This window comes from Falco punctatus (genome assembly GCF_963210335.1).
Source record: "Falco punctatus genome assembly, chromosome: 6".
Classification (NCBI taxonomy): Eukaryota; Metazoa; Chordata; class Aves; order Falconiformes; family Falconidae; genus Falco; species Falco punctatus.
In genome coordinates, this window is record NC_137585.1 from 12,064,568 (window position 1) to 12,089,151 (window position 24,584).

Sequence of the window (24,584 nt, forward strand, 5' to 3'; positions counted from 1 at the left end):
TGGACTTCAGCAGACAAGTATTTCATATAGGATTGAAGTGGGAACCCCTTTTAAAAAGAAATCCAGAGTAATGATGAAGTTATTAAAGACATTTCATTAGAGTTTGAAAAATAAAGAGGATCCTCTTGAAGATAAGGGTTAATATAAAGCAAGTTAATGGTGTATTCCGAGGGCCAACTGGGTGAAATTGCACTAACAACCACCGATCACTCTTTTCTCCCTCTCCAATCTGTTAAACACCTTCCCATTTTGAAAATAATAGAAAAAAATCTGCTATATCACATATAGCAAAACTCAGCTACAGGCTAACTATAGATCCCTTGTACAGACCCAGAGTTGATAGTCAGCCTTCAGTTCCTGTAACTGTTCACCTACATGCATTTTCGTTGTTGGTTTTGCCTGCTGTATTAACTGTGCATTGAAACTGACTGTTGTAATAGACTCTTTAATAAAGCTTCTCACAAGAAAATCTAATCCCTCTCATTTTTAATTTGGTTACATCTTCATTGTTACTATTGTTATTTTTTGTAATGCAATAGCATCTATAGATCTCATGCAAGATCAGGGGCTCACTGTGCTAGACACTGTATAAATACAAAGGGAGAGACAGTCCCTATCCCTAAAGTACTCCTAGTCTAAATAGACGCAGTAGGAAAGGAAGCAGAAGCATGGAGCACTGAAGTGATTTCGCCTGAGGTCACACAACAGTTCATTAGTAGTTGTTGGGAAAGAAACTGGTCTTTCTGCAGCCTTTTCAAAATCTCTTACATACACCTCTTACATGGTGATTGAAATTTTTTTAAACACAGTTGCAATGTTGCCCTTACTTGGATTTGTGTGTAGAGTGCTGGTGATTTGCTTGCCATAACGCTGATCCCTGCTCTTGTATACTGTTAACAAAGTGCAAGTGACATTAGTTTTGTCATAAGAATCCAGCTTCATCAAAAGGGAAGCCTTTCTTTTGTAAATTACTGTTTCTTGTAGATAATAATGTTTTGCCACTGACCATACCTGTTGCACAGTTTCCAGATAGTGCTGCTGACTGAGCTCTTCCTCCTTCTGTCCTTGCTCTAAACTCACTGCATACAGATGTGGCCAGTGGTATTGTTTTGGTCAGGTAGAAGACCTAACTGTTTTAGGATGTCTTGAGCTGTGATAGACCTGAACACATCTAACTTGTAGTGCTAACTGATATCACATATGATCTAATTTTGAACCATCTTCAATATCCACCAGCATCCCCAGTAAGATTATGCTGGTCACAGGTACAACGCTATTCACTGTTTTGTTTGTTTTTATAAAAGAATTCTAGTGAGGAATTAAGGAGAGTATGTTTTTTTACTAGGGTCATGTAGTGTATTGCTGTGATATTGCACAGATTGTAGATAATTTTGGTGATTTTCAGCTCGTTTATGTGATACTGGAATAGAGCTTGCCAGCCTGCTGGGCCTCTGGTGTTATTATTACCTGATAACTGGAGATTCTGTACCAAAGATTTTCAAAACTTGAGCAATCTGACCTAACTTTGACATTAGCCCTGTCCTAACAAGGGATTGAATTGTACTTCTAGCCTGGATGACTGTACGATTCTGTTTTTAGTGGTGACTAAGACACTTAATTCTCACACTTTTTTTATAGCTTTGGCAGAAAATCATCTAATTCTGAGGGAGTTTAATGTTACCCATTCTTTCAACACAGCATCTACAAGCAGCTTAACCCACGTTTTCACTTTGCCCTTTTTGTCTATAAAGAATGCCTGAGAGAGAGCTGCAAACCCAAGGCAAATCCGTCAGCTTCACTGGCTGGGTAGACCCACAACCGTTTTTCTTTGGCAGTTTAGAGGAAGCAGTGACACTGCTCACATCTCTGAGTACTGGTAGGCTTACCACTGTTCCTCACCCTGTCTTTAGGCACTCGAAAACATGTTGCATAGGAGGTGCCATACCTATGCAGCAGATTTATATGCCTGACGTAGAGGAAAGTGTATGCTGTCTACCAGTTGCAGTCTTCCCCATTTGCTCACTTATAAGATGATGCTGGCATGGCAGCTTCCCATGCAAGCAGGAAGTTTTCTGATTAAAATCTTCAGAACATTTTCTTCAGAAACACTTCTGTCACTGCCGGGTAGTCTGTTCTTTTTTTCCCTCTGTCATTCTTTATTATCAATAAAGTTTGCATGAAAATGAGACCTTTTTATCTGAAGGGTTCACCTTACTCTGGTGAATGGTCCCCACCTGAAGCCCTTGTGTTGCAATAACCATTTCCAAAAACTCACACAGAGGATTATGGCTTGAGGTGTGTCATGAACAGTGGGAGCAGATGGAATCCCAGGAAAGAAAGATACCATTCTCATGCAAATCCACCCCGCCCTCCAAAAAAGGAAAATAAAATATATTCAACTCAAACACTCCTTTAGTGAAATCTTATGATCAAGAAGTCAAAGGCACAAAAGTCAGAAGTTTCAGCAGTAGTGTTTCCACAGCAACTCTGAACTTGGCCGTCTTGTTGCATTTTTCAGTACACTTTTAGCTTTTGTCTCTATGTATGAATAAAATAACTGAAGCTGCCATACTGTGATACTATTTTACTGCACTGTATTTTCTTTACATAAACCCCCCTAAAATTTTTAGTCACCTGAAATGTATTGCAAAAGGGAAGCTAAATCAGGTAAAGGAGACATTACTAATGAATACATTGTAATGTGTAAACTTTCTCCATTCTCTGCCATATATAGTGTGGTAGCTTATATCTGAATAAATTTTCACTCATTCTGAAAACTCAAGTGATTCTATTACAATGCGTATGCACAGAGGCTTAAACTGAGGTATCTAACATATGGCATTTCTTAATCTTTCTTGATTGATGCTACCATCCTGATATTATTTTTTTAAAAATTATTGATAATTTTTATTTTGGGAATGTGTTTGTTGTTATTCGGTAAAAAAAATAATACCCTAACAGTAGTGACACTATGGCATCTTATCCTTGATTTGAGACTTTAGCTGTAAAACTGTTATGTAGGCCAACACCAGAAGAGGTCCAGACACATACCATATAACCAGCTTTTCTATCAGCTTTTTCCACTCCACTTCCCCAGCTTCTGTTCCTGGGTTTTCTTTTTGTGTCTTCCCCACTGCTGGTTCCTCCTCTATCCTGACTGCCTCAGACTTGGTCTAGTTTAATTTGTCAGATGGCTCTAGCCCCTCCTTCCTAATCCTACGTCTCTGTCTTTGTGACTTCACAGTCCCTGACAGAGATACGTCTGTATTTCCCAGGTGCATAAATAAAACAAATTAACAAACAAATAAAATCCCCTATCTACCGAGGGTGTGTGTGCAGGAAATCGGTAGGATTCATACAGCCCAAATCAAAGGTGGATAAACATTTATTGTTGAATACATCATGGTCTTTTCTCTTTCCTGGCTTACCAGGCTCCATCGTTTTGGAAAACAGGGAACTTTATGCAAAGATCTGTTATTTAGAGATATGTTTCAGAATTGGGCAATATAAGTGTGATTGCCGGTGTTCTTGATAATTTTGGTTTGAGGAACTGCTGAAATGAGCCTTAGATTGATGTGTTTAGAGATGGCACGTGAAGTACAAGAAAAGAGTGTTAAATGTGAAAAGATCTGAGAACAAAATTATGCCCCCCTACCCCCCCAAAAAAAAAAAAAAAAACCAACAAAAAAAAACCAAAAAAAACATTTAAAACTGACACTAGCCTAATATGCATGGAGTTATTGCTTGCTGCTGACATGTGAATGAGAAGAATAAAAACTACTTCCATCTGCTGGGCAACATGCTAACGCTCTGAGGAGGAAAAGTATTTGGGCACATCTAAAAGATTCATGGGGATTAGTAAATTGCTAGTGTAAATTCCTAAACCTGAGTCTATGCCCACAGACCATGGATTTCTCTGTGCTGTTCCCCTGGCACCCGTTGTCTAAAACATCCACTCGTTGCCAGGCAGCTCCTTAGTGTCTGCACCACTGGCACCTTTGAAGGGAGATCAGCAGCCAGATGTGAGGGATTCCTGCAGAGAAGACTTGGGAACAAGCTTTGGCCACTGGCACTGGGAGGTGGTCGAGGCCAGGCAGCGTGAGCAGGGCAGGGAGCAGGGGCTGCACATGTGCGGTGGGGAGCTGGGACCTGGCCAGGCGGAGCAGTGCTGTGCGTTAGGAGGGAGGTTTGCTAAATCGCTGTCTGCAGGTGTGCTGAGCAGGCGGGGATGCTAACTGTGGGCTGGTAGTGATTCAAGCTCACCTGACCGTAGGCCTTCTGATGAGGATTTAGAGAAGGAAGAGCGGGGGGAAACAGCTTTTCATGAAGACACACAGGCTTTCCCCCTGTGCACTGCCTAGGAAAACTGTTGATATTGTGCCTGTGATTTGGGGGCTGTTTGGAACCTTCCTGAGGCAAAATTACTGACTTTGAAGGGACTTTTGTGTAAGCAGAAATGGTGGTGCAGAACAGGGCTCTTACTCAGCTACCCAGGAGGCTTCCACAGTGGGTGGTAAGCCATTGGGAGTTGCCAGATGGCTGCCGAGCTTGTGATTAAGGTGTTGGGACACCCGAAGGAGTATGTTTGAAAATATATCTTGGACCACACATCATTCTGAATACGGAATTAATTTTCTGTTTTGTGAGGAGTCAGATTTATTAACAATTTGTATACTTGAAGCTTTGTGTGGTGGGCAACACACCCTGCTCTCATTATTGTTAATGGCAATAGGAAATATGCACATAACCCCCCGTGTACTGCCTAGGCAATTTGCCTCTAACAGTATAAGTTTCTAGAAAACAAAATTAAATCATATATGTAAGAAAAGAAAATGCTTACATCTTGACTTTATTTCACCTTAAACCTCAGCATTTAAAAAAATGTTAAACTGCTTGGTATTAATCAAATCAAGCTGGTTAAATTTGCCTTTTAGATATCTGAAACGTAACTCTGTTTTGTAGCTTGAAATATTGTTTTTTAGGAAGATAAAGTTTTGAGAACCTTTGACTGATCTGTAGTAAAATATTTTACTGCAATTTCATTTGCCTGAACAAATATTTTCAGAACATTAACAGAAATGTATGGCATAAATTTCAAAGCCTATCGTATAATTTCATGTACAAATATTTATATACATGGTCCCAGGGAAGTTAAAAATGTAATGTTTTTATAGAAAATATACAATACAGCATATAGTCTCCATATAGTATATAGTATCTAAAATGGGGAAAGAGAGAAGTTTCTTTCGCTATCTCCAAGAAAATAGCTTTCAGTTAAAATGCAGCTGATAAATGTTAGCAAACAGAAATTTTATTTTGAAGTACTGATAAACCAAGAAAACCAGATATAAGACTAAGGAAATGTTTTTGATGGAGATTAGATAACATCACAGTGACTGCAACTGTAGGAACTCGGGGTGTTACAGAGGTGTTACAGGGGATAGATAGCCTTTGCCTTTAGTCACTAAATCTTGTCCCACACATAATCCATTCAAATCTATTGCTTTTCACAGTGAACCGTCCTAGGCAGCCACTCACTGTGTGTTTGAGAGGAGGTTTGCAATGCAAGTTAAACCCAACTTTGAGTCTTTGATTCAAGCCTTCCGCCATATCCTGCTGATGTTAAAACCTAAACCTGAGTTTAACTCCCTCTGACCCTCAACTAGAAATTCGCCAGCAGCCTTGAGTTCAGCACAAGGAGATGAGTCCATGAGTCCTACTTTACAGTTATGTGTAATGTAGATAATACCTACATAAGTTAGCTTACAGACAACCAATTCATGTACCCTCATCCTCAAATGATGAGTGCAGGCTGTTTTCACTGCTTATTTTCCCTCCTTCCCTGCCAGATGCCGTTACCAGACAATACTTCATTCTCAAACCTGCTGAGCTTACCTGCTTTTCCATAAACTGTCAAGTGCCTGTTGTAACATACAGAGCCACAGAGTTGGAGCAGTAACTCAGCCTGAGGCTGTGCCAGCTGCTGACAGTGGCCATCCTCTGCCGATCGCTGTGTGATGCTGTTCTGTCCAGAGCCAGTTCAGACAGCTACATCAGCTCAAGAGCAGTCTGACAAAACCTGTGAACTGTTTCTGCCTGGTCAGTGCAGTGAATTGGCTTAATGAGCCTGAGAAGGAGAGAGGCAACTGCCTTTCTTAAAGGAAAAACCAGTTTTGGTGGAGTATTAACATAACTCTGGTACATAACTAGTAGAAGACTGAGGATGAGCAGGACCGTGGCTATATGCAAAAAGAGTAAGAACAATGTGTTAACAAAGTCAAGCATAAAAATTTTATGCTCTTCCATCTCACAACCCAGTTAGGTTGTACTGGTATAGCGTGTCACAAAGCAGCAAGGTCTGGTGGCTCCCTAACGGAGGGCAATCTGGGATCCATGGGTGACTCTGGTGTGAGCAGTGCCCTCACCAACAGGGTGTAGACCCTTGGGGTCCAAACAGTGGGCAGATATGAGGGCTAATGATGGGTCCACTGACAGCCATAGGCAAGGAGCCAGGTCCAGGACCCAAAGGAAACAGGGTCAGAAACAGGACTCTAGACAAGGCTACAATGTGAGTCCGAGGTCCATCCAGGAGACAGGACCAGAGAGAAACGCACCTACAGCATAGCTCTGGCAGAGCCTGGGCTGAAATGGGGCTCCAGAGCCCTTGGGCAGGGGTGAGGGGAGGCCCAGGGGAGGCCAGTCAGGGCTACTCAGGTCCTCCAGGCCCTGAAACAGTGTTGGCCTTCATAATGTGATGCTGATTGGGGCTAGTCAGTCAGTTCAGAGGCTTTTTCTATGTGCTAGCATTCTTTCTATTTAATTACCCAGTCTGGGAATGCACATTGGACACAAAAAACCTTTGTCACCAAACCTGGCAGGTGGTCCCTGAGTGCTAGGACAGTGCGTACATGTCTTGAGCACTTGCGCCAGTCTGCATCTGAGCTATTGCAAACTGCCACCGACTCCTTCCCCTCTCCATCCCCCGCCATCCACTGCTGTCACTTGCCCTGCAAAGGTGATTTTGCTCAGGGAACCTGTCCAACTTTTTTCTCCCCTTCAGGGTTAGTTTTCTGATAAACCAGTGGCCTGACCCGAGTCAGTGTGCTGCTGTGAAGTCCCGGGTGCAAATACGCAGTGAGATCCGCTGACCTCTCAGGAGGCATGGTCAAAGCTTGGCCTAAACTGATCGTGAAACACCCATCTTCGTTTTGTCTTGTACTTTTAATATCCATTAAAAACCTATTCAAAGCTCCCTTGAGGTTGCAAGAGAAAGGCTACTTTAATGTATTCTGTGACATTTGATGGTCTTTGGGTATGGTCCTGTGTTGTGTTATATTTACCAAGCAGTTGTGATTTGTTTTTTACAAATTGATTCCTACTGTGTGACCAGGTCAAATGCTGTCATCCATTATGGTAGGAGCTGTTGCAGTTTTAATTCTGATGCTAATATTTCTTTAACCTTGGTATGTGTTTATTGATCATTAATCTAATCAACTGTTGAATTTTTTTACAGGAATTACTGTAAGATTAAAAGCATACAGCAAAGTTAGTGTTCCTGTTAGGAATTTGAAAGGAGATAACCAAGGATTGTCCAGGACAAACAGCTCCTGGTACTCCATAGATACCAGGAAATATTCATATTCACCTGAAATCTACAGCCTTTAAGGTGGGGGGAACCTACTTCTAATTTCTCACAGGACTGCTCAAGGGTAACACTAGGTTATTCCTAATTATTTCAAGATTTCAGATTGTGATTACTGTTGAGTTTCTTTCAAATCAGAACTGAACAGGCTAATCTGAATATACCTCTTACTAATGAGTTCAGGACTGTGACGCTGGGCAAAAGAAATAACCCTAAACACTTTGAGGACCATTAACTTTAATGTTTGCCTGGTGACGAAAGAATAGTCCAGGCCGCGTGTCTGGGCTTCACAGTGTATTTTTTTTTTAGTAGTGTGATGACTTCCATTTGGAAACATTAAAAGGTTTAAAATTAGTAAGTGCTGCCATAAAGCACACTTAAATCTTGTATGGAAAACATCTCTGTTTACTTCCCATCTCAGTTTTTCAATGGCAAATGTTAGGGGACAGAGCAAAGCCTGCATTAAATGAGCAGCTGCTGATTTTTTTAGTGTATTTATGCTTCTTACACACTCTGTCAGATTACTTGCTGGTTTGTTTATTTTCTCCCCATATAAGATATCAAGGTAATAGGTTTTGCTTCACAAACCCAAGATTATCCCAAATAATGTTCATGATGCAGTCTGATTTTGTTTCTGAAGTCAGATATCTACACCTTTTTACATTCCTGTTATTTTTTTAGTACACTGTAGAAACTTGGCTTCTCACAGATATATCTGATTTTTCTGTCCCTCATTTAAAAATCCTGCATTTGAGCATACTCTTCTATGAAAGGGTTAATTTCACATCTGCTAATATTATATGACTCTATTAGTTATTAATGCAGTCAACTCATAAACACAGTTTAGGGGGTACTGGCCTTGGAAGAACTTTCCAGGAGACCAATATATCAAATCAGCTCTGAAGTCTCTTGACCTCAGGATAGAAATACAGGTTTATAATTTACTCAACACTTACATGACCCAGAGAACAAAGGATTGCCAAGTCAGTCAAAACTAAATTACTCTTGAACTTAAATTAGTCATTTTCATGCTATTAAAACTACAGCTAAATCACTGTTGAGATTATTCTGATTGTATAAATCAGGTTTGTATTTTTCCATATTTATGCTCACAACCTAGAACTATACATATACTTTAATGTGTGTTTAATGATTCTCAGAAAGTTACAAAAGAGTTTAATTCATGGAAGTGTATTAAGTGTATTTATACCCATGTATGCATATCTCCAAAATGTCCGGTTTTCTTGTGAATAAAATGAATATATGTAATATAGATCAGCAAGTTACAGCTGATAAAGTGGAGCAGTAAGAATCCTGTAGGATGATGCCAGCTGCCTATTACTGCTCGAAAGATTCTGCAGTCCTTACGTGGGTACAGGATCAGCTCTATCTATGTTTGGCAGCTGAGGCGTGACAAAGCAGCATGTGTTGCTGACATCATACATTGTTGACAACATTTGTCCCACTTTACAGACATGCAAATATAGAGGATAAATAATTGAAGAACGTTCCCTCAAAACCACTGTTATGTTGCATACTTAAGGTACCATTTTGCAAACCTTAATTTAACCTTAACCTTAAACTTGATACCTGTCTGCAGCCCATGTGGTTCAGTGAAATAACTCCTGTACAGCATTACTTAGATGTGGGTTTACAGAATCAAACCCTTCATTAATTCTGATCAGATCTTAGCCTTTGCAGGTATTTCTCATCAGTCATTTGGGAAGTTAGCTAGTTCCTCCTTCTCTAGGCACTTCCATTAAAAAGCTATTTTTGAAGGTGTAGGAGAGGTGTGTAGGTGCATAAACACTTTCAGGTTTTAATGCTGTGGCTGCTGGGAATGAAAAACTGCAGTTCCCAAATGCAACCTGAGATATTTGAAAAACAATATGCAGAAATACTGTATTATTTTAAACCTCCTGTGCATTTTTAGTACCTCAAAAATGCAAAAAGACTTTTCAAGAGTCTCCATAGTCTGTAATAGGTGTGTCCCCAGGATGCTTCATATAGAAACATGAGTTGGTGGGAGTTGCTTTGGACAGAAATAACAGTCTTCACTGCAGCTTTCTGAAAACTTCCATTTCTGAAAACTTCCCTCAAGTCAGGCAGACATGAATTCCTTCGGAGTCTCTAAGCCAGAAGGAAACATCTCCACACTGTGTTCATAAGCTCAATGTTTGAAAGCTTTTTATTTTTTTAGACCATCTCAGGTCTTGACATAACATAGACTGGAGCTGCACTCTGGTCAGCCAGAAATAAAGTCTTCAACAGGATGCTGCAGTCTTGATTTAAAGAGTGTCACAGACAATTTATCACATAATTTAGATTAATGGTTAATTTGCATTTGCTTAATAGAAACTGGATTTGGTGATGCTGGTATGACTCTATGATACACATTTGACTTTGTATTTCCACCAGAGCTCAGCTGAAAATTGGTGGGTTTTTTTCCCATTGCATCTTCTGATCCAAATGTTTGAAAAAAATACTGTTTGGTTTGAATGAAAATGAACATTTTTTCAATTTTTTCACAAAATTAAAAATGTGTTTCCTGATAGATAGAGAGAGAGAGAGAGAGAGAGTCTACTTTGGGTATTTTATGTGCAGGTTTGTTAAATAAAAATAATCTTTCACAGTTCTGTGAATGGTTTCCCCGCTATATCCCAGTTCCTTACATTCTGAATTTGCAAATAGTTTGTGCTCACTCATGTTATTTTATAAAATTAATGGTGCATTGAAAATATGTAATTAAATTCTAGTAAATGTCCTGAGCAAAATATTGCTCATTATGTCATAAATGGTTTTTAGCATAAGAATGCATAGGAGCTAATAACAGATGTAGCATGTATGCTAACAGATGTAGGTGTATGCTAACATACAAATGGGTATGGATGCTGGTTTTGAAGAGCTGTTTTCTTATTTTCCATTAATCTTTGAGAACACTAGAAGTTAGTTCTTTATTCTGTCCTTAGCTCTCTGCTGTAGTCTGTACAAGTTAAGAGCCCTGAGGAGTGTCTGCTGTTGAGGTGTATGTGGCCAGGTTTGGTACCCAGGGGTGGAATAGACTATGTTGTGCTGTGGATCGAATCTGAATGTTTCCCTCAATGCGCTGGGAAGACAAGACAAGCGCTCTCTCTGTGAGAGAAAGAGCGGCTTTAAAGACTCTGTGCTTGAAACTGTTCATCTCCTTGACCAAAAATAGCCACATAAAAAAAAAAAAAAAAAGAAAAAAAAAAAAAAGAAAGAAAAAGACCCCCACATTGGTATTTATGAATGATTTGACTGGATCTGTTCCCGTGAAGAAAGGTATTTTGCTTCAGATAAGTGATAGTATCAGGTTGATTATCACTTGTGACACTACATAATTCAGGGAAATTATCAGATATCACTTAGACTCAACTGGTTCACCAGGTTGTTAGATGCATGTGATTGTTCTACTGAGAACAAAATTAAAGAAGTTTTGAGGTAGTATAAAATGGCTTTATTCTTCTATAATTCTCACAGCATGAGGCTTGAAAATTTGAGAAAGATTGAAGTGATGATAATATGAATTTTGAGATGGGGAGAGAAGCTTAAAACTTGAGATTAGTGGGGCTTCATGGTTGAGAAGGTTGGTGATAGGAGAGATGAACTGTTGTTTTGTTAAATGTGAACAAAGTAGATTGTGTTCAAAAAATGTTCCTGTCTGATTCCTGGTCCGTCAGCCTCTGCTTCACGTCCTGTGAAGTTCAGTATCTTTGATTTATGGAGTGTTGTGCAAACGTTTGTTGATTTCTATCTGTTCTGGTTTACACTTCTGCCCTGAGGTTTGCTTTGAGTTTCAGGTTTGGGCAAACTGAAATTATGAAAGTAAATTCACTTTGAATTGCAGTGTTTCAAGTGGTTTTGCTTCAAATTCATGCCAAACCTCAGATTTTGCATAATTTCTTTTTGCATAATTTCCAAGCTAAAAGATAAAATGTGTCAGGCTCCTTTGGAATAGAGTTGAATTTTATAGGTGTATGACCTTTTAGAAAACTAAGCCTGTAATTCATTATCAAACCAGTTCAATATTATGAGGATTTGTTGGAGGATGGAAGGATACTGGGAAACTTCTGTATAGCAGAAGCATATTGGAATAGAAGAAATGTCCTTATTTCAGCTTCAAATGGACAGATGGTCATGACATTTCACATTTTTAGCACTGAAATTTTGGACTTGAGTATATGAATACTTCAGCTGCTGCCTGTCTCTGTAAGTAAGGTGTTTCAGATGCAGAATAAAGCCAGTTGCTCAAGGGCAAGACAAAGCTAATTTGAGGCAACATCTATATGGCTGATCCTTCATAAAAAAATAAAATCCACTTCAACGGGAGGCTTGATACCATTGTTCACAGTTTTCATTCAATACTTACACAGAACTTCCCAGAGGAGATCTCAGATTGTTGTCAGAGGACAGTCAGTGGAAATATGTTTAAAGAAATAAAGATCCTTTTGGTTTTGTTTGGGTGGGGTTTTGGTGGTGTTTTTTTGTTTGTTTGTTTCAACATATTTCTGTATCTACATCTTAAAAACAGCCTTCAGCATTGCTGACATAATTAATTGCTTGTATTAAGTGTTCTAATTACAGCAATTCAGGTTAGCCAACTAAATGAGTGCATAATTATTTAGAAACACTTGATGTACCGGTGTACTGCAGTACTGGTATCCCCAAGGCCCAATTGAAAAAAATCAAACCAAACCCACAAAAAAATCAAAATTCAAAAGGTTGAGACTTTGAAGCACTGATGCTAATAGCTATTATCCTGTTTATTAGATCACCTCATATGTACTCAATACTATATGGATATCTTTTGCTTCTATCAGATCTTGATTTGCTAATAACTTTCAGTGAAAACAGAGCTGATAATCTTCCAAATGGGAAAAAAAATCTTTACATTTTAATTTCTCCATGAGAAAACTTTGTGGATGGAAGGAAGTCTTATTAATTTGATTTTGTAACAGGAGTTAAAACAAAATTAATTTGATGCAGACACAGTTCAGAACACGTTTAGTGGAAAATTGTCGAAGTCTGTACCAACATTTGAACTGGATCTGCCCAGCATGGTCTGCTGTTTCATAGGATTCATAGCATGGATGGGCCATTCTTTAACGGTAACCTGTAAACTGGTTTACATCTTCTCTAAGGCATGTGGTCTTCATTCTGCACCAGATGATGCAGTGTAGAGTATATGTTTTCAGGGCAGAGTCCCAGTTACTGGGAGAGGAAAGGGCATAAACCAGATAAAATGCATTAACTTTATAAGAAGATAAAATATTTCCTTTTTGGAAGCAAATGTGTATTGTAATGGGACAAAGTGAAACATATTATCATTTTCGTCTCAAATGTTTTCAGAATCTTTTGTTTCATAATTACTCTTAAAATATTTTTCCTGTGAGTTAGGATGGAAACAAAGACAGGAAAATCAGAATTCCCTAGAGCACGAAGACACAGATTTCCTCACTTTAAAAAAAAAAAATAATTTTTCCTGTTCTTTAATAGTAAGTCACAAGAAATTGGTATATGAACACTTGCCCTTTGTTCATCCACTGGCTGAGCTGAAGATCTGCCAGGAAAAAAAATGCCAAGACATACCATCTTTTCCTGAAGGTAAAGAAAAAATGCACGATTTTTGAACAGAAGGTAGGTTTCTCAATGAGCAAATGAAATGTCTTGAAATAAGTAGCTCAGCAAAACTTCTGGTTTCAGTGATAGTTTTGCTTGCAATGCTTGCAACTTTTAGCAAGATATTTATTTTTGTAGTGAACTATTGATAAGCACTGCGTATTTTCAGTATCAGTCAAGTGAAGCCTTTTAAGATTTTTATGCGTGTTTGTACGTGAAAAACAGAGTAGAAAAATAGTGTCTGTGGCTACACAAAGTTCCCTGTGAGGTTCTGTGAGTATGATCACTGTGGTCTGCAAAATATTTAGGCACACTAAAATTTTAGGAAAAAGAAAGATTATGATCTTTTCCTGGTTTTGAAATACTCGTTCCTTTAATAGCAATGTGATATTCTCTTGGCATGTGGGTTTGTAGAAACTGGTGTTGGAATTCAAGAGTGGGCTGTGACTTGGTGATGGGAGTTTGCAAGGCCATTGTGAGAATATATGTGCTTTTGACAAGACCTCTGAAAGGCAATTTTGAAGGGGATCAGGCAGTAAGTCAGTTTTACAGCTAGCTTTCAAGAATCTTTTCTGCTGGTATCAACTGGTTATTGTATAGTAAAAAATGCAAGATATTAAGGTGATTTTATTTTAAAATGGCTAGTTTCGGTGAGTCACACCGTCATTCTCATGCACTTACAAATACAAAGATGTGTGTACCCAAGCAGGCCCCCCACCAAGCCTGTATCCCAGCTGCACGGATCCAGGTGGGCTGCCCAGGACTTCTTGCAATTGCGTGGAGGGCCAAGTAATGCTCTACTGAGTCTATGGTGTCTGCTGGCATCTCCTCAGGATAGCAACCAGGTGCCACTGAACATTTCGGTTTTGGGAGCTGACAGTGATGAGGATTTTTTACATCTCTGTGCTCTCCCACACCTGGGAATCATTAGAACTTCTCTGTACTTTGTCCCCTTATTATGGTGTCTTAAGACTCCAGCCCTGTTCCGTGTTTTCCCACAATCACCTCTTAGTGGCTGGAGTCCCTTTCCAGTCTAGGTAGAGGCAGTGCCTGACTATACCTGTTCCTTTGTTTTCCTGAACTGGGTATCCTCAAAAGCTGCTCATAAACGTGCTGTGATGTTGATGGTCTAGTTCCCACAACCACTTGCCATCCCCATAGGGCTTTTTGGTTTTGTGCTGTTTTTCCTTTTCTGACGCTTCCACACAAAGACCTTCCCATTCATACTCCATTCCTGCCAGTCTAAGCATTTCACAAATTTAACCACAGGCAGAAAAATAACGATAAAAATGTTTTAGGATTTCAGTCTTTCCTTGTAAGTGCCCAGAGCGCAGTGTTCTCTCTTCCCTGCACCAGTTCCTGGTCTCCCTGCCAGGCCAGAGGCAGTAGTACATCTGGCACTGCTGAAGGTTCCTGGGAGAAAGACAGTGCTGGAAAAGGCTAAAATTGCTGCTACTCCAGTTGGAGTGAGGAGCCTAGAAGCTGAATACTGACAAATTTAAACAAAAAATAAGGCACTTTTTAATAGTATATAAAGGTCTTTATATCAAGGCCAGATGCCTTTCTGGAAAGTTACTTTAGTCCTACACAAGGTTTTTGGCTCAGGGCAAGGGCAGCTGTGTGAAATGCAATCCCCTGTACTGTTGAGCAGGTCACATTCATGATCTAATGGTCCTGTTTGCCTTCAGATGCTGTGGATGTCTTGCATTGCTGAGCATCTGGCGAACGGGGAGCTAAATCCCAAACAGATTGCTCAGGTGCTCAGGAGAGGAGGAGCAGAAGTTGTGAAGGTGGAGGGGGAGAATGCTTTGGGAAATAGCCTCTGCTTAGGGGGCAGTGACATGGATGTTCATCCCAAGCCTGCAGATCAGTCTCTCGAGTTCCTTATCATCATTAAAGGAGAAACATATTGTCACTACTCTTTTTTCTCTTCAGTCATTCTATAAATAAAATATGTGTTCATTTGGAACCTCTAATTGCCTTAAAATCCTCAGTGAACTAAGCCACATGACACCTCCATGGCTTAGTTTTTACACGTACTTTACAGACACATACACTGAGCACAGCCAGGTAAGAGGACTCGTACAAGATCACCCAGAGAGACAGAGGCCAGTTCAATCAATCAATTCAAGAACCCAGGACTTGTGTTTCCATAGCCCCTGCTGTAACTACTAAATCACAAGAGCTACTAAGGAAAGATCCTGCCAAAAGCCACTGTTTTTTGTTTCTTAAAACCACAAGAAGCGTTTTGCTCAATTCCACAGGGTCTCTCCCTAGTACTTGGTGCAGATTAATTAATTACTTATTTTTAAAAAGAATTGTAAAGCCTGGGGCAGCCCAAAAGCTATTGAAGTTTTAATTCTCAGAACTATTCCCTGACTTGACTGTTATCCAGTTCCTATTCAGGCAAGATAGGAATTAAGATTAATGACCCCAAACAAACTGGTATTTCAGAGAATCAGTCTTTGCCAGGCATTATATTCTCATGACAGAAAATCATTGAGGCATAAATACAGCGCTCAGTCATTGGTGTATATTAACAACACCACGTTGTTCCCATAAATGCTGAATACAGTGAAGAGGAAAATGAAGTCTTAAAGTTCATTAATTTGTGTTGTGGCATTTTTTAAAGTGAGCAAACCAGAGCCCATGGAAAAAGGCTGTACCATTCTAGTTCCCACTGCACCACTGGGAAGGATATTCGGATTCCAGAAAGGCATCTCCTCTGCTGGGAGGTTGTTTGGGCTTGGTGGTGACTGTCTCTGCGGTGCCTTTTCCTAGCTAGGCATTCACTTCTTTTGACATTTTTTAAAAGGTGAAGTGATGAAGACCAAGTCTTAAGGAGAGAGAAGTGAATGAGTACCTTTATCTGCTAGGACTGGTGACTTGTAATATGTGGGGTAAAAATACATCATTCTCTGCCAACATTTGTCCACCTCCCAAGAAGGTGGCTGTAGCTAGAGTCTGTTTTCTAAGCAAATGAGAAATGGCATGAAGACAAGAGCATTTCACCCATCCTGGGATGAGGAGTAGTAGTCATGGTACAGTGCTAATACATGAAGATATTGTGGCAATTTCTAGAAGTTGTTTGCTCAGAAAAAAAATAATCTTTTTGTGTTTGCATTTCCACGCTGAAAAGACATCCCTATGACATCATCTTGTTTGTTCTGACACTGCAGGAAGAATAGTAAAAATAAAATGGCAGAAAAGAGACCAGGCACTTTTATTTTGCTGCCAACAAAACATAGAGGAAAGATGTAACTAAAATATCCAATGGTTACTTTAGTTCTCAGAGACAGTTCAGCAGATGAATTGTTGTTCAAGGGCAGTTGGGCTCCCAGACACAAGAGCATTCTGTAGTAAGCTTAATTACTCATTTTAATTATGCATTTTAATTAGCAAGAGACTAACACAGAGCTTTTCTCCCACTTTCTCAATAAACCCACTTTGTAATATTACAGAACAAACTTGTAACTGAAAACTCCAACTGTCTAGGGTTGAGAAAAACAACGCAAAGTTCAAGGGGTTTTCTTCCTCATTAAATCACATTCAGTGAGCAGGTTACATCTACCTCTGATTATTTTCAGGATCTTTCTACTTTTTTTATTCTGTTCATGGGCAACATCAAGAAAACACCCTGCACTGCTTCTTTACCCGGTTGTGTTTCCTCTGCCAATATATTGTCTTGCCAGTTGCTCCCTGTAAATGATGTCCTAGTTCTTCCTCTTCTAACAGTTTCTCCTCAGAGTTGTTCTTTTGTCCCTGCACTGTCTTCCCTGCCTCAATCCCTAGGAGCCCTGCTGCAGGAAATCTGCTTTCTTTCTCATTCCCTTCAGGGAAGGCCAGGTTAGAAAGGCAAGTAGAAGCAGAGGCAACTGCATTCTGTAATGAATTCAGAGCATGTATGGCAGGGGATGGATGGAGATAGCAAATGCCACAAGGTCTTCAGCAAAACAACCACATGCCAGAATGCAGCCTTTGCCTAAGACTGTACCTGCTGAGGAGGGATTTGTAGAATTTGCAGCATCCCTTCATAAATTGAGGCTGTCAGCAAAGCTTGGTGAAGCCAAATAGGCCTCCAGGCTGCTCTGTTTTGGGAGAAGCCAATCCTAATTTACTTATTGTTTTGAGCCAAACATGGGCTTGAAAAGGTTCAGATAAAGATATGGTTAGAATAGAGATGAGGCGGGTTTAAAGTGGGATTGTGATTCAGAACAAAGGGAAAATTAAAGTTGTGCCAACATTTTCTGAAATGTTCTCTCAGTGCAAATGACATCTTATAAGATTTCCATTGTTTAAGTGGTGGAAGTTCTCCAGAAGTATCTGTTCTTCACAAGGCTTTGATAAAATGTTACAAGACCGAAAACCTCTCCAATTATATTTATGTTGTACTTCTCTGCTGCTCTTGGCTTGAGATGAGCTCTGGAATCCGAGTCATCGCCTGGCATTTCCAGGTGTTTGCATGTCAGATTCAACCTGCAACATTCTCTTAACTTTAGTGGTTTAAAAGGCTCAAGGCATTTTGTCTGGCTTTGCTTAGCTGAAGGCAATACTAATTTTCATTTATTGGTGGGAAGATTTTTTTTTTCATTTGGATATTTTTTTTCATTTTTTCATTTGGATATTTTAACTTCCCTCAGTATTTTAAACACATTAAGCTTCTTTTCTTTACAGTTCTTGTGATGAGAACCATCTCTCCACCAGTTCTCTCCATTAATAGAAGGTCCACATAGTGCGTGTGAATGCATATGGACTAACTGCTGCACCTGTCTGTAATAGAATCTAATTTTTTGTCCTTCATGATTTCTGTTTTCCCACCCTTTTTCTCCCCCAACAACTTATTGCTGGACGCTATCCATATGATGGGATAATTACACAGTTTAGCTACTTTTGAATATAGATAATAGTCATCCCTGCTAAATATTGCCCTTCAGTACTGGTGGGAATCTGCACATTAATGAAAAAATCTCACCTCTGAAAATGAGTAGCCTGTGCTATATGCATCTGGAGACAAAAAGGACCCTGTGACACCACTGTTTCTTGTTTTGTATTGATTCTGGTAATGCTTTCATTGCAAATAAGGCTTTCTTTATATTTTACTTAATAAAAAAGCAGACCATTTGAGATAACTGTACATGAGAAAAATTAAAGTTATGAGTGAAAATCAAGGTTCTTTCCCAAAAACAGAGCCTGAAAGTGAATACTCTCAACCAAATGTGATGGGAAAACAAAAAGTCAGATGGAAGGCTGTGCTTCTCAAATAACTGCTTTACATTTCAGTTGCCATCACTAACCTAGGCACTGTTTGTGCTGGCTTAAAACCTAATGTCAAGTGAACAACTCCAGAACAGATGATGCTGTATGTTACTCTGGGCAGGAGTTGCAACATTATCCAATGATCAGTATTACCATAGTGTGACTTTATATGTGTTTTCCTGCTAAGCAATCAAAACATAACAAATGAATGAAGCTCAGCAGTAATCCAAGAAATGTAAGTGTGTATCCTCAAACCAGTTTTGCAAATTGGGACAGAGAGCTATAATTGACCTTCGTGAAGTGGCCTTTATTTTCCACAGTTCATGATCAAAGTAGTTATGTTACACTGAATAACTCTTCTAATTCATGACACCTGAATAAACGGCAGGAAAACCAGCCGGGAATGCATGTTCCACTATCTGCAGCCATCCTGCAGTAGAGCCTGAGTAACATCCTGCCCCTTGTCTCTACACTCCACTGAACTCTAATGATTAAAAAATGCTTCTGGACCAAAAAGTGCATCACACTGATAACAGGCTTGTTTGGAGACTTGAGCTGTGCCTCAGCATGGCCTGGAATAGTTCTAATTTTGCCTGGGTTTATGGTCCGTTTCCATGCATGTTTTTCACTTAAAATATTCCTTGGCTGTTCCAATGCACGTTAAGCTGAAAGCTATCAGACTCCATACAAAAGAAGAAAAAGAGTAGGTCTGAATTGGCCAACACAAGCTTTTAACAAACATAGAGTGGTATATAAAAATAAAAGAAAAAGTATCCCTGTGGATAGTTTCCAGAGCTGCTTTGGATTTGATCATTTCTCTTTCCTCCTCTTGTTGAATTGTTTTCAACTGAAAACGTTTGGCTTCTTTGGCTTAGGCTACTGCCTTCCTGCAGTCCAAAAAAAAAAAAAAATTCTTAAATGCATCCAAGTGTTTTAAGCTAAAAGTAGTGACTTTTCACAGTGCTCTCTGAGCCATGAGCGGAGGACCAAACGTGGGGCTGCAGAGCCTCCTTGGCAGGCAGCCTCCCACCAGGCTCTGCAGCCATACAGGCATACTCCAAACCTGCAGAGGGGAAGGTCGAGTCAGCCAGCAAAGCGGGGCCCCTTTCCCCCTCCCCCTCTAAAATAGTTGCTGGAGAGTTGCTCAGCATCGGGTCGGGGTGGGGACTGCTTGTTAAGGTAGATGTTCCCAGTTCCCAGCCCTCCACCCGCTCCTCCTTTTCCCTGCCCTACCACAGTGCTATGACAGCCCAGGAGTCTGTAAGCCAACCTAGGAAAGACTCATTGTAATTAAGGAAAGGTCTGACTGCTTTTAAAAATGAGCATTCTGCTGAGCAATCACTTAACAGCAAGGCAGAGAACACATGCTGTTTAGCAAATAGGTCCAAGGCTTCGGTCCTGCTGGAAGACATAGTTATAGATGATGTCAGTATCATTTATGGATCCAAGTGTATGTTATTTCAGTAGACATTTCATGGTATCCATTATAGTTATAGATGTTACAAGCTTCCCTTATTAATTTTTTATGTGCTCATAACTTTCCAAAACCCTGATCACTTCTGCCCAAATGTAATTTTGTTCTCCTTTACAGTCTTTTGGGGGAAGATTTTAACAAAAACCATCTTACCTGTTATTTTGGTTAAAAGACGGGAAAGTAAGCCACTGTCTGTCAATAAAATTCTAATCATATTATTTTGAGCAAAACATACAGAAAAAACAACCCAGGTATGTAAGCTTGTTTATTCAACGATATGAAAGCTGTACCTGCTTGCAGCGACTTTTGAGACCTCACCTATGGGAGGACACACCGCATAGGATCTCCCAGTTGCCAGGAAAGGTTGTCCAAATCCTCGCTGTAGCCGGGACTCCCCAGTGGCTGCAGATCTGGATGATGGTAAAACATTAGGGCAATTAATGATGTATCTTTCTTAACCACTACAGTTAGCCACATGTAGCAGAGATTAGATGCATTGCCTTGTCTTGTTTTATTCTTGCTATATTATTTCACTTACTATTCTATGGCTTTAAATGTAAGTAAAGATAAATTCACTTCTTTACCTTGGTGTCCGTGTCCTTTGTGCTGACCCGTCAGCTGGCAAAACACCCACTCAACAGCAGCACCCCACCTCAGCGTGGACCCCATCTTTACAAGGTCTAGCGTTTATGCTTGGGTTTATGGGTAAAGCTTTTAAACAATTTAAATATGTTTTTTAAGGTACCGGAAAGCATCTCCTAGTGTGTGTGTGTCACTGCCCTCTGCTGCACAGAGGCAGGACGTGGCTGCTTTCATAGGGGCAGAGGTTTGGTCACCAACCCACCCACCCATCTGCCTACTTAAAGCAAGCGCTCAGGTCCTACTGACTTCATTTGGGAGCTAAAGCTATGAAAATAGTTAAATCTTCACTCCATGGGAGTTAGGTGCCATTAATACCTGTGAAGATTTGTCCATTTCTGTCCTCTGTCAGTAGAAAATGCCACCTAGAAAGAGTGTGCAAGTATGGTGCCTGTCACCCCCCCACCCACCCCACCCCCAGGGTTGCTCTTTCATGAGTTGCATATTTCAAAATATCTAGGAGATTCACTGCAAACACTGTTGTATTGCTATTGAGCATTACTAAAGCATGACCTAAAGCATCTCTGGCCTTTTGTTCTCTCCTGTTGTATGCTTACAGCAAGTAACACACTGACACCCTCAAGGCTGAAAAGATTTTTCCTAATCCAAGGTTTTGGACTAAAATATAAGGCTTAGCAGGATAAATGTATTGGGATAAATACAGGGATAAATGTAACCTGGCCAGTAATAGCTGTAATTATCCATTCTGGACATCAGTGCTAGGAAACTATGAAAATCAGCTAAAATCTCCAAAAATGTTTAGGATCACAGTCAGCCACACCACCACACACACACCCCCTCCTCTCCACCTCCCATCAGGAGGACAGCTCTGCTTACTACCCAGGGCAGGGCAGTTTAACTCATATAGAACTGCTTTCTGACATCTAGAGCTTCTATGCTACTCTATGGATATATTGTGGCACATATCTGAGTCTGTGGATTTGCACCTTTTCATGCTGTCTTTTTTCCATTAAATCCAGGTTTCATGTATTTTTGTCCCTCAGTTTAATACTAGTGACCATCAAATCTGAACTGTAACTTACTTTTTTTCAAAAATCGTTCCCCATGAGATTGATGTGAAATTTTCCAGTTCGAACAGGTTGGTATCAAGTGCTTTTGGATTATAGTCTGGTGATTTTCTTTGCTGTATTTCCTGTTCAACTGTGCATCAGATTCCAAGAGTTAGTCTCATGGTTTTCGATGCTTAAACTTGATAACACATTGGAAAAAGTTCTGATTGCTGCTGAAGGAAGGGAATTAGGATGAAATTACTGCCTTGGTTTGTTTCCATCTCGGACTTCTTTAAGTTTATCTATTTGAGGCTGTTTAAACAATGCATCAACAAGCTCATATGGATTACCCTAGCAAAAAGACAACTCTTAAGTATGTATATGAAGTCTCACATCTTTTAAAGCTAGGGGATAATTTCAAGCTTTTATCTTAACTGGTACACAAAGGAGGTAGGCTAAACCCTAAACCTTAAATTGTGATAATTTTCTGGGTTTATATATATATGTATGTATGTATGTATGTATGTATATAACTTGTATGGACTGACAGACAAAGATTTCTCTATCAAGTAAGTGCCATTTACAAGAGGAATGTTGTCTCCATTCTAGTCACCAGCCACAGGAGCTCAGCTGGGGCCCTGAGTGTCAAGCTGAGAGCTTTTCTTTCACCATAATAAAGGTCCTGTAGGCTAAACTACTGGTAGTCCGTCAGTGACACTTCTGAAATCCCTTTGATAGGCTTACACAAATGCAAAGATTCGTACTTAGCAATGCTGTTGATGGTATACAGCAGTGATGGTTCTTGAATTGTGCTCACTCTGCATTGTCTTCTGTGTGTTTGCATGTATGAGTATATATATATATGGATATGTGCCTTACTATACATAGATATATGAAGCGTGAAGATATATGTGGTATAGACACCCGAGTTTCACACATATTTGTGCATGTGTTTAATATTAAACTGGGACTTGAAATAGAAGGAACAAGACAAAGCTACTGACAGCTTATTTTAAAAACCTTGTTCCTGTGTTTGTGGTATCTCACCCAATCAGAAACATTTTTTTATCAAAGAGCCATTATAAAAATGAAAAACTATGCTAGTTCTTAAATACAGTCCCTGTTTGCTTAGCTTTTATTTACTTCACTTTGAAAAAATACACTGTAATCTCTCCACTGTTTGAAGACTTTATCTCTAAACCGTGGCATCCAAGTAGGTGGCCTAGCCAGTACTTCCTTTTCCCCGGTCAGATATACTGGGAAGAGATGGCAGATTGTGTTTTCAGGAGACTTGAGGAACTTGCTGGCAAGCTTTCCTAGGGTTATCATCACATGTCAAAGATGATGTCTGCATAGAACATAGATTTCCTGACAGTGCGGCTTCCTTGGAAGGAAAAGTTTGTTTTCTTTATTTCACTCATTTTGAATGAATGAAGCAGTCCATGGAGAGGGAGTCAGTCCTTAAATAAAATACTTGTTCTTGTAATTACCGTATTCCTGCTTCTCCTCTCTACACCTCCAAAATTCATCGTAAATAAGGGGGTGTGGTAATAATTGCCAGCCAGGTGGCACAATTAATGTTCTGCAAATACAATATCCTCTGGGTGGAATAATATTTCTAAGTTATAATATGCGCAGTCCTGTGTTTGAGTACCAATACAGACAGCCACATGGACACACACACACAAGTGTGCTGAAAGGGTGTGTTGTGTTGACTTTATTCTTTTTTTAGATGTGATACTTGAATTTTTCTTCCTTCCTAGAGAATTCAAATTATCTTTTAAAGGACTTAATTTCTGTGCAATGGAGCTCATGGTCAAACCACTCAATAAATGCAAAATAGGGAATGCAGTCATGGTTCTGAAAACATTTCACATTCTTCAAACTGATGCCAGTTGTGTGCATTGACAGTAATCCTGTCTAATCCCCTCCACATGTATTATCTTTGTACACCTGCTTTCATTGTCTCACTTATCAGGTTTTTATACTTAGACCCACAATATACAAGAGAGTAAAGCAACAGGACAAAATATACATGCACACACTGTGTTATGCTGCAATGTTGCATGACAGACATAAAACATTTGTAGATTTTGGTGCTTACAGTCAGCATCTCCCATTAAGATTTTTTCCTGCCCTTTTTTTTTTTTTTTTTTCTTTTTTCCCTACTGGTGTATATGTTTGTCTTTCTTGGCAGATTAACTGAAGCACATCGAACAGCTGTAAAAGTCATCAGGAGAATGCAGTATTTTGTAGCCAGAAGAAAATTTCAGGTAAGCAGCACCATTAACCATAAGTACCATTTGTAAGCTTAAGTATATGACATTGAAAGTGCTCTGAGAGTGAACTTGTCTTTGTGCATGTGGTTGTAATAAGTGAAAGGTAGTGTTTAGGCTCTCAGCCTCATATTTGCCCTATGTGGATTTTTTCATAGTGTGGGCAAAAATATCAACTACCCATGGGTACAGTACGATATGAAAACCTTCTAGATTTGTGCAGTCAGCACAGTTATTTTTCACTTCTCTTTCTTACTGTGTTTGTTTTCTTGGGATTCTGTTTGTTTGTTTGTTTTGTTGTAGTGACCGACATATAAACTACTTACCTATCTAGTAGAAGTGAAGAAAAGACTCTTGTAGTGTCTGCTAGAACACTGTTACTGTTTATAATGATCATCTAACAACTGGTTAGAGAATGTTCTAACTGCGTGCTATGTATGGCTGACAGATCAACAGGCTTTACTCATGAGCACTGTGATGTGTGAAGTTGCTTTCACATTTGTGGCCCACATTTCCATATTTTTTCCCCAGAATGGAACATCACAGAGAGGCTGTATTTTATAAAATTATGGAACACCTACCCTCTGGAAATTTACTGTCTTTATGAAGTCTTAAGTTAAATTTCTCAATCAGGTTACAAAGTGGTC

At 39.6% G+C, this 24,584-nt stretch overlaps 1 protein-coding gene across 1 annotated transcript in view; it reads left to right on the forward strand.

The window, feature by feature from the left end:
• The window catches only part of LOC308065854 (potassium voltage-gated channel subfamily KQT member 1-like), a 520,908-nt gene that overhangs the window by 268,768 nt on the left and 227,556 nt on the right, over positions 1–24,584 (forward strand). Inside the window, exon 12 of the mRNA XM_080392405.1 lies at positions 23,859–23,934. Within this exon, the coding sequence (XP_080248531.1) occupies positions 23,859–23,934 (76 nt within the window). The remainder of the gene's footprint in view (positions 1–23,858; positions 23,935–24,584) is intronic.